The sequence below is a fragment of the Grampus griseus genome (genome assembly GCF_964374135.1).
Source record: "Grampus griseus genome assembly, chromosome: 10".
Classification (NCBI taxonomy): domain Eukaryota; kingdom Metazoa; phylum Chordata; class Mammalia; order Artiodactyla; family Delphinidae; genus Grampus; species Grampus griseus.
Genome location: NC_139004.1, coordinates 96,856,370 through 96,867,763, shown reverse-complemented (window position 1 = coordinate 96,867,763; position 11,394 = coordinate 96,856,370). Strand labels below are relative to the sequence as shown.

The 11,394-nt window shown below is 39.6% G+C and overlaps 1 protein-coding gene across 12 annotated transcripts in view; it reads right to left on the bottom strand.

The window, feature by feature from the left end:
• SETD5 (SET domain containing 5) overlaps positions 1 to 11,394 on the bottom strand; it is an 81,957-nt gene that overhangs the window by 4,165 nt on the left and 66,398 nt on the right. For all 12 annotated transcript variants that reach the window (XM_082662959.1, XM_082662966.1, XM_082662967.1 and 9 more), the window contains 3 exons: positions 8,665 to 8,909; positions 3,222 to 3,692; positions 328 to 626 (listed from right to left, as the gene is read on the bottom strand). In XM_082662959.1, the coding sequence (XP_082519085.1) occupies positions 328 to 626; positions 3,222 to 3,692; positions 8,665 to 8,909 (1,015 nt within the window). The remainder of the gene's footprint in view (positions 1 to 327; positions 627 to 3,221; positions 3,693 to 8,664; positions 8,910 to 11,394) is intronic.

Sequence of the window (11,394 nt, the reverse complement as noted above, 5' to 3'; positions counted from 1 at the left end):
TTTAAGGGGAACTGAGCTCAAATCCTGACTTACCTTTCACACGAAATGAGAAAATAGAAGAGGCAGTGTTAGTGCCCAGCAAAAAAAATAACTCCACTGTGTCCACAGCTATATGCCATCCAACATGTTGTTTTGCAGGCTCGGTGGCAATTCTTTGCTTCTGTAGGGCTGGTGGACTGTGGCTGATACTATTAAATCAGCTGAATAGGGTAGATAGCACTGTTGGCTGGCTTTCTCAGATAAGTGTTTCCGTACATCTTAGGTAAAGAGCCTAGATGTTTACTTCCCTCCTGAATTTAATCATTAAAGCATCAAACATAAACTTACCACCTACTGCTGATACTCTCTTGAGGTCTGCAGTGAGATGAAGTGCCCCTGGAATCCGATGGGCTTACGGCCTCCAAATGAGACATAGAGGAATGAGATGGGGAGAACTTTTTGTGAGGGGAAGATGGGGTTCGGGCTGAGGATCCCTGCACACCATGGGCACCAGTGTCAGAAAGTGAGTTACTGCTGCCTTGCCCAGCTCCTGCAGACTTGCTTTTGCTCTGTGTAGAGTCACCTCCCCCACCAGCAGAATTTTCCTTGGCTTCCTGTTTCCGTTTGCGGTACTCCAGCAGGGATACCTAGGAAGGAAAAAAGAAATAGGACCCTAGCTAGACATCATTAGTGGATCACTAGCAATGGGGAAAGAAGATGGAATCCTAGTAAACTGCTAGCAAGCCATGCAAACAAAGCAGGCACCAACAGGTGACTTTTTCCAATGTGAGAGAGACCTGAGCACAGCTACTTATTTAAATCAGTCAGAAACTGGTAAGGAAAAGAGAATACACTAGGAGATGGCATTTTTGAAAAATGGTATTCACCAGTAGACCTCAACCTTTATTCTGCCTTCAGAAAAACCTGTGAGATTACAGTTCCCTTCAACAAAAGTGTGCTATCATAGCTATTTGGAACAATGGTAGCACCCAGAAAAGGGAAGGTGAAGAGCTGGGAGTCTGTGTAGTTTGAAAAAGTCTCCTAGGTGATTCTGATAGCTCTTCCTCACTCCCCAGAAATCTCTAGTTAGTCGTTTAAAAACAAAACAAAACAACACACACACACACACACACACAAACAAAAAGAAAAAGCCAATGCTTCAGGGTTTTTAAATGTGCTCAAATTTTCAAGATATATCCAGGGATTTATTACTGTTACTGTTTTACACATAGAGAAACTAGTGTAAAAGGAGAAAGGAAATGATTTCCTGTTTATATTTTAGCAAGCCAGCTCTAGAAAGCCTGTACTTGGAAACTTCTCCTCGATCTGCCATTCCTCTGCCTTATTCTTTCCTGACTGCCACAACAAACCCCTCCTCCCTGCCCTGCCTAGTACACCTCCTCTCTACTGTTACAGCACACTGTGCTTACACTGCCTGTCGACCTATTACAATGTCTTGTATGCTTGTAAACTGTCATGTTCTACAAGGGCAAAGACCAAGTTTATTTGGCTTTTTATCTTTAACATACAGTGCAGAACTTGGTTGATAGCAGGTGCTCAACAATATTTCTGAAATAACAGGTCATAATTTCAAAGACGGCATGATTTCAATCACTTTTGCACATAATAAATGAAACCATGATTTCAATCACTTTTGCACATAATAAATGAAACCAGAAATCCAAAGACTGTTTCCACTTTTGTTCCTGCTAGTCAGTGCTGTTGATGCAACAGTATTCCAGACCCAGTGCTTTTTTTTTTTTTGGCTGCGCATCGCAGCATGTGGGATCTTTGTTCCCCAACCAGGGTTCGATCCATAGTGAAAGCACGGTGTCCTAACCACCGGACCACCAGGGAATTTTCCCCGCAATGCTATTTTGTTACAAATTATCTGCCAGTGTTTCCTCCTTCTTTTATCCACTTAGGGCTCTCATTTATCTGTTCAAATGTAAAATATAATGAAAACACAAATTAAGACAATTTTGTGTATGCATTTTCTATAGACAATCATGGAAAGGGGTTAATAAATTCTGTTAACGTATTTCACTGTAATGCAAAGACAAAAAGCCACTAGGCTACATTTGAACAAGAGTACCACAGACATTTTGCAATTATGTGAGACTGTCACATACACAACATTAAACACCTCTAGCTCTGACCAGTAAATGGAAGTTGCTGTGACAACTCAAAATACTCCTATGCATTTCCAAATGCCCTTAGTTGAAAACCACTGACATAAAAAAAGCACACGTTTGGCTTTGTAATTTATAGATCAGGCATCACCTACAAGTCAAGCCCCAAACCAGATCTCTGCGACCTGGCCCTGCCCACCTCTGTATTCTCCTCCTGACTATCCCCACTATTCACCTGCCACCATAGCAACATTCAACTGCAACCACATCACATCCCTGCTGCCCACTCAATGGAGTGTCACAGTTACTTGTTCTGCTCTCTCTTCTGTAAGATTTTCACCCCCTCAATTTGTTGGCTGATTGATTCCTACTTCCTGTTTTGAGATCAGACAAATCAGTGACCTGTCACCTTGCACTCTACCACCCCTCAAACTTGGCTATGAACCTCTTGTTTGTTCTCAAGTACCCTCCACATATCCGACTTGGTCAGATTTCCTGTTAAGTTGTTCTCATCACATCTGAACAACTCCTTTCTCATCATTAGTACAATTATCTGCTAAGCTCAGTCTGACTTGCTATAAGCTCCCTTAGGGCGGAACCTAGGAGGCAATATAGCATGGTGGCAATAAGAGCATGCAATCTGGAATCAGACCTGGGTAGTGTCCTGGCTCTTCCATATACTAGCTGTGTGACCATGGCAAGTTACTCAACTTGCCTTAGTTTCATCATCTACAAAATGGGAAATTACCCATCTTACAGGATTATTGTGAGGTTAAATGCATAAGAAGAGCTTAACAGTGCCTAGAACATGAAAAGTACTATATAAAACATGTAAGTAGCATTATTCTTTTTCACTGCTTTATCCTTTGAATTGCCTAGCCACGTGTATGGCACATACATGGTAGGCATTTGAATTTGCTTAACATTTACAACACTCATCAAATTATATTAAAACAGTCTTTCACTAGACATGCCAAGAGACCGTCTTACTTATCTTCATTTTCCTCACACTGAGAACAGTGCTGAAAACACAGTGGTAACTCAGTAAATATCTGTTGAATTATTCAGTTAAAGTTCTTCAAAAGAGCCTCTAAAATGTGAAACACTTACCTTTTTCCTCTGTGGTGGGTTCTGTGGGGCAGATGGGACTCCCTCACAAGCCCTTTCGCCACCAGGTGACATGGATCCACGAGAGAGGTCTTTCATAAAACCATGCTCATATCTGCTGGGAAACCCTTCTGCAGGGGAACAATAGCCCCCATCCAAATGTAAAGGCTTCCTATCCCCTACTAGGGGAGACCCTCGATACAATCCATCTGCTCGAGGCATAGCGTTCAATGGGGAGTAGGCATACATCAAGTTAAACTCTGTCCGAAATGTCTGGTCCGAGTTTCTCACAAGGGTCTGATGTCCATCTCCACTCCTGCTTGTAAAGCCAGTCTCAGAGGTGGGTCCGACAGAGGGATGAGGAGCCAGGTCAGAATGACCCGAGCTTATCAGGGAAGGTCTGTCAGCACAGCTGTTAGTGTTGGAGTCAAGGTAGCCTACTTTTGTCAAGTCCAGGTCTTTTCGGTGACAAAGCTGAAAGAATAAAAATCAACGGAGACATGGGGTAGAGGAGAAAGGAAAAAGTCAAAGGGCAGAAAAGAAGGGAAGTGAGGGGGCACAGGTGAATAAGAATAGGTAAGAGGGACGAAAGTAGAAGAGAGAAAGCCATTAACATCTGTAAAGGTCCCATGTAATACCAGTGTATACATGCCAGATTACCAAAGAATCCTGGCCTTCCCCAAATTGTTTTAAAGTCTTTCTGGAGGAGAATACTGGGAAAGTCAGAATTAGATAACTGGCCAAATGTGACTATTTTGCCTGCTTAGCCTTTCATCAGGTTTGCTGAGTCACCTTGCACTACATTCAGGGACTGGCAGTATAATTAGGGATTTACCTGAGCCCCATGGAGCCACAGAGGTGAGAATAGTGTCTTAAGATAACTGGCTTCTGGAGTTATTCATTTCTAAACTAATATTGATGGAAGGTGGGAGGAGGGAAAAGGGTGAAAGAAAGTAGAAAGTAGACGAAAAGTCAAGTATTTAAGTTACTGGTTCAGGAAAGAAGAATGGTATTAGTTAACGACATCAACCAACCAGTTCTTCACTCACTTTCACTATTAAGTATGTATTTCTCATAAAACTTTCTGGCCACTCAATTCTTCTTTTTGCATCCTCTAATGTATGTTAACATACCACAAGACCACTAATGCTCATCACTGCAGAGCATCTGAAATGCTGAAACGTACCAAAAATAAACCCATCTACTTGGTCATCATTACCTCCTAACATCAAGATTTTCTGCCACTGTGTCAGCTACAGCTAACTCTCTAGAAAGAATAGTACCAGAAACCCAGGTGACACACCATGTCAGCCTCCAAATTATGCTATCTTAGAATCTTTAGCAACTGAGGGAGAGCTTTACATTCCTTACAAAATAGAGTAAAAAACACCCAGAAGACCTCTAGTACACTAGAATACAATCTTCTTCAGTTTCACATTGATCTATAAAATCCTACTGATTCAGAATTTGGTCACCTGTCACTGATTTTAGCACTAACTTTTTACTGGAAGGGTGTGGGTTAATTTCTGAAAGGTTATGAGAGACTATCACTTTCTCTTTAAGAGGAAAAAGGCTCCATGTGGATTCATGGAGTTAATCATTACTACGTTCATCCAAATCTTTTAACAGTTAAGAAACTCTAGCACTAAAATCTGAATTTAACATCTCCATAGCAGTAGGATTTGATATTCTAAGAGATACCATTTGTACAGCAACCATTTCCCAAGCACTGCAGAATGGAGCCCTGAGTCACAGAAGCCATGGGCTGACTTAAGCTGAGAGGCATGACTCTTTCTAAAGAAGCTGCTTAATCTATCAACCAAAGCTCAAAACATCCAGTTAAACAGCTGTCAGATTAACCCGGGAATAAGGCATAAATCGCTGCCTAACTTTTCCAATATAAGCTGCTCCTTTATCAGCCCAAGATAATAAAGATCAAAAAACAGCTCCTACCAACTGTTGATATAACCTTCCTTATTTAACAAACACAGTTAGACTTTCTTTAACAAGGTTCCCACCGCATCTTCAGCTCCTTTAAACTTGATTTCTAGATTCTATTCTTTAAGAAAACTCTTCAGCCATACCCTTCCCCCCCACCCCCCCAAAACAACAAAAACAAACCCACCACACACACACACACACACACACACACACACACACACACACACACACACAAACTACTTCATTTTCCTCCATCTACATTGAGAGTTCTGAGTAACCACAGGCACACATGGGAAGATTCATTCAACTTACAGTGACCAATCGGCCACCCTCCAGCCCATCACCCCATTCACTCAGATCCCCCAGCCCTCCCCACACAGGCAGGAGCACACTCATGCACACTCACTCTCAGCCTCCAAGTGTGATTGAGATGGTGTGATAACTACCTCGGGTGACAGGGACTCGGGCCTATTCGCAGGGGAACTCTCAGGGGAGGATATGTTCTAGAGGAGGAAAAGCATCTTGTTATTCATCTACTCAAAGAAGCAAAACAAAACAAACAAAAAATAAAGCAAAAAAAAGCAAGCATAGATGGTTAGCCACAAATTTTGGGGGGTGGGGCAGGGAGAAGGGTAAGAAGGCACAAGGGAAATGTTCAAATGCAGAATTCATCTCGATGGACAGAATGACTTGTTAAAATGCTTCCTGGCGTCTTTGAAAGCATTTAAGGATAAACTGGTTATGTATCATGCTGTAAGTAAACATCTCAAGCAGATACCAAGAGTTAAATTGGTAAGATTTTACACTATTACAGTATATGTCTTTCTATGTTAGAAGAGATTTCCTACAGTACTTGTTATTGAGGGGCACCCTACCACTCATTCCTCATGCTTAGGGGCACCTTTTCTCTTCACCCCACACCCTATTCTGAATGTCACATTTCCTCAATTCTCCTGTGTGACTCAAGCCTGCCACCATTACCCAGGGAAACTGCTTAGCATGTTGGGGGCTGACAGGGCTAGGAAGATGGCCAGTTCCTCTTGAATGACAGTTGCAGAAGTTATGATTGATGGATTCTCTAGCTCATAGGCTAGATGGTTCTTAACATAATCCAACTGGATCTGACCACCACCACTAAAGTTCTTCTGATATTAAAATCCACTGTACTTTGAGGAATAGAGGGAAAAAAGAAAAGAAAATAAAAAAAAACGGCAGATGTGTACACTTCCAGTCTCTGGTCCTAAACAGGGCTACCATTAGGGCGGCTTTTGCATGAGGCAGCACTCCCGTATGAAACAGGAACTGGGCAGTAAGTTCAGATGGGAAGGTATGAAGGGTAAAAAGCAGAGAATGACAGTGGTTGCTGTGACAAGGATTCAGGGGCAAGGTAGGGGAGGGCCTCTAATATCACAGGCTCTGGACAGCTGTGGCCTGGGTGGCTGGCCCATCCTGGGGCAAGAAATGAGGCTGTTTTAGCAGAGCAGGGGTACTGGTGTTCACTTTATTTGGTGGGGTGGTAGTATGTGCGAGATGGATAGTGGGGTATGGCTCTCCAGGCAGGAAAACAAAGGAAGCGTTATTCTGCTGGAAAGGAGGGGTTCATTAAACTTGGCCTCCCAATGTTGCTTTCACTTTTTTTTTTGATGCTTCCCTTTCCTCATGATCTTGCCTCTCTACTACATGTCTTTTCAACTCATTCCCTTAGCATTTCTCACTTTCCTTCTTTCAAAAATATTCTTCCCCCAGCCAAGCTGATCTTCACTTGTGACACCTTTCTGCTATTTCTCTTGTGTCATAGTCTTGGATGGAAATAAGGCTCCCCACCTCCCCATACTAGAATATAGGAAAGAGTATAGCAATTAGAATGGTGATAAAGATGGTTGGGATGATGAAATCTGTTTTTTGAATTGATGAAAAAGGCCAAATTTTCTTAGTTAAATCATGAGACTAAAACAGTGAAAACATGCACTGAACTTTTTGAAAGGATCGGCTACTTAATGTATTATGTTTTCTTTCCCTCCTGGTATCCTAACATTATGCTTAGACTACGCATCACTAAAATGATCTCTGATTAAAAAAAATAGAAAATAAAAACACCTTACATTTGCATAGAATTTCAGTTATCCAAAACGCTGCAAGGGGTAGGAAATACACTGAGTGCTAAACCCGGCTGTTCTAGATGGCAACCCACCTTCTAATTTCACCTTTAATTATAATAAAACATTAATTATAATAAAGTATGAAATTCTACTCCTAGAATCTACTGCCTCCCAGTGAGAACGTCCTCTCACGAAATTTTACCATCAAACTTTGGCTGCTAAATGAAAAATCAACTGCAATTAGATCCAAGTAAAGTTAGTAAGGCCCATATCAGCTGTTTTGCTATCTGACTAAAAAGAACGCCACAGGGAATTTGGTAAAGGCTAACTTCCCTAGAAATCAAATGTAACCAGAAGGTTCTGTTCGCCTTCTCAAAAAGGTTTGCTCTGAAAGTAAGTTAATATGGTCGAGTTTAGGTACAGAATACAGCTGTCTCTTACTTTCAAGGTTGCTAAGTTTCCTCTTTCTGAGTTAGTCATTTAAAGGTTCAGGTCTTTTTAATCTCCATGCTCTCACAAAAACTGAATAGGTAGGATGGCACTGATTAGAACATTCACCTTTATCAAAGAACACATCTGGAAAAGTGCAAGGTAGGGTCAGAGCTGAGTGTTTAGTCATCAGAACAAATTTTTCTGAGAAGGAATAGATAGTGTCTGTTTAATTTAATTATAAATCAAAGCAACATGCGATAGATGAGTTTTTTTTTAACGCACACACACGGATTCTATTCAGTAAAGCTGCCGTCACTCAAACTTGAATACTAAAGCAATTCAGAAGTAACTTTTTGAAACAGCTGACCAGAGAGCGAGTGTAATAAATCTGGTTCTTATAAATGCATGTTGCTAGGCTCTTTCTACTTCTCATTCCTAACACATGAGGAGAAGGAAAAGTAATCTGGGAATGAATAAAACCCCTAAATTGCCATAAACCATACCTCAGTGCTTTCTAAATCTGTTTACTTAGGCACACGAGAATGCAAAATAACAGACACTTCACTTATTTAAAGGCCTAGAAATGGAAGCACAACCAATCAGTATAACCTGAGCGCTCAGGCACGTGTCATTAATGGTTACTAAGCAGCTAGAGGCCTATTTTAACCAAGGTATACAGTAAAGATAAAGATCTAGCACGATTACCACCTAAAGTAATGGAGGTTGATGAATTGCATGCAAAAGATAAGATGAGTGTCACCTGTGGGAGCACTACTCCTATTTTGGGAAGTATGGGGACTGCCAAGATGAGAGGCTACCAGGTAATAGGTCACAATGACCCTGAGGTTTCCCATTCTCTTGCTAAGATGGGCGAAGAACATGGTAAAGAAACATTTGGAGTGATGTATTTGAAATGAGGAGGTGCAAATAATGATTTTCATATTCAGCACTCCCAACAACCAAACCCAAATCACCTCAAATTGCAGAGGAGTATTGCAGCGACTAGCAGTAGTAAGAGACGTGACTGGTGAGAACATGAGGCTGTATCCATTTCGACACTCCTCTTCTGGGTGAGATGGGCCAGGTGTGGTCAGCTGGGGGCTCTTTGAGCCTGGATTGGGAGGGGGTGGTGTGACTGGAGAAAGAGGCCGCAGTAACTTGGTAACATTCTGCTCCATCAGATAGCGAGATTTCCATTTCTTTAATGGGCTCAACAAGTCTGTGAAATACAAAGCTTGGATGAGAGGTCTGAAATTACATCCTCAAGGGCTGCTTCATAGTGAAGCCATTATTAATCTCTAGCCCACAATGGCTGGTAACTCCACTTTTGCCTCATCCCATTGTTATCTCCTGCAATCAAACCAAAAGCCCAAAGACTTTTTAATTGTCACACTTAAAGTAATTCTCAAAATTCTCTACCTCCCAGAAAATCACCAGATGAATTTGACCCTTCTGATAACTAATCCCTGGAGCTAATTTAATCTCTTGTAGTGGAAAATATAAATTTAGTTTTTTCACACTGAATTTCTGAACATCTCTAATCTGTGTCTCTTTGCTAAAATCACCCTCTACTGAGCTCAGTTTCAAGGTTTTATGTATTTTTGCCATTCTTTACCAGCTCTTTATGTAATATTGTTTTAGTAGGAAAGAGTTACACATGATTACTTGATCCTTGTTGAGTCCTTAGTTTTATAGTGCTTCAAAGTGTGAAATCATTTCTACAGAAACTTCTCCCAATCATTTTCAAAAAGTAGGGTGGTACTCTTTTTCTGATTGGAATATCCTACTTTCTACTGTACACTTCTTAGTTCCACTTTGAAAGGAAGTTAATATACTATAAATTTTACTGACCACTCAGGCCAATGCACCTGTCTCACTTTCTCAAAGGAAAAATCTATTTTTATTCGTTTACAGTTTAAAGCTATTCATTTACTAAATACCTACAATATGGAAACCACTGAACCAGGTAAGTGGGGGAAAATGGTTATCATGTATTCTATTTTAAATGAGTTTACAAATGTGTAAGAAAAAGAAAACATATACAAAATGTGTAAGTTTAAGAACCTCAACAGAGGTGATCATACTGCTATGTTAGTAAAAATAAAAAAATATGCTTTTAAGTGCTTATTACACACCAGGCACTATTCTACGTGCTTTATGTGAATTATCAGATGTAATTTGAGTAACTCTATAAACCCAGTACTATTATTATCCCCACTTTACAGATAAGGAATTTGATGTATAAAGAGAGAAAGACTAGGTCACCTGGTTCCCATCTACATTCTTAATCATTAGGTTAAATTATACCCCCAAGGCTTGGTGGAAGGAGTGACATTTACCCCAAGTCTTTGAGGAAAAGTTTTCGGACAGTAATCAGAGCTGTGCTTGAGAAAGATTCTCCTGGTAGCAATGGTTAGGATAAGAATGAACACTGGGAAACTATTTGGAGTTAATGAAGTAAACAGAAAGAGTTATGAGGCTTGAACTAGGGCAGTAGAGGTTGAAGCAGAGACAAGAAATAAAAGCAAAAAACACTGGAGATACATATTTCTCCTTTCATATATATAAAAATTTAAAATTTTTCCTAGATTAGAAGTATATTTCTATTTTCCTTCTGTTCCAGATACTCATTTTTCTTTTCTCCTTTTGAAAAGTGCCTAGGTATAAACAAACAAACATGTGATTCATGACTTATAGTTAGGTTTATATATTTTGAGAGTCTTAAACAGTGAATCTTTCAAAAGACTGCTATACTGCTAGGTCCAACGCTGTAACTACTAAAGGTAATTATGTAAGTGATTGTAGAAAAGTTATAAAGTTCAGATGAACTCTCCCACCCCCAAAATCAACTTAAAGGTCATTCATTTAAAATATATTTACTGAGTACTTATTATGATATATTCAACAAGAGACTTGACACCTGCCCTTATGAGGTTTATGGGCCAGTGGTAATCTGCGTACTTTTTTCTATGAACGGCACTATATTTACAAAATTGTTTTTTTCAAGTTTCATTTTTCTTCTTTTTGCCATATACAGCTATCAAATTTCATGTGGTTAAACCTATCTTTTATGGTTTTTTACCTTTACTCAAATAATTCCTAAGGTTATCTAAACAAACACCCACATATTGAAACACATACATAACTTGAAATCATATCCACAAATTAATTCATTGTTAATATGCTGGTGTATTTTCATCTAGAACTCTTTCCTGACATGTCCTTACTCACCCTGTCTAAATCACACTGGACAATAACCTACTATTTTCAATCAGAAATACATAGTAAAAATCCTTCCATTACAATGACAAAAATGTTACAATTATATTTTAATTTTATTAATAGTCTTGGGCTATACAATGTTTTATATTTTTATTTAGTCAAATATATCAACGATTTCCTTTATTTTCTGCCTCTGATGTCATGTTTTTGTCACCCCACCCCAAGACAATAAAAATACTGACCAATTTTCCCTTTATCTCCATATTTAATTTTTGAATTCAACTCAGAACATATAGTAGTTTTGGTACTAGTATGTTCTATCCTTTTCACAGGCCAAATGGCTAGCATATTCTTCCAAATTCTTTTGTAATTATAGAATAATCATATTTCTCTATTGATTTGAAATATGACATTTATCCGACTAGATACTGGGTTTAGTTCTGAATGTTATTCTGTACCCTTTTTAGTAAAATTGTTTGGGC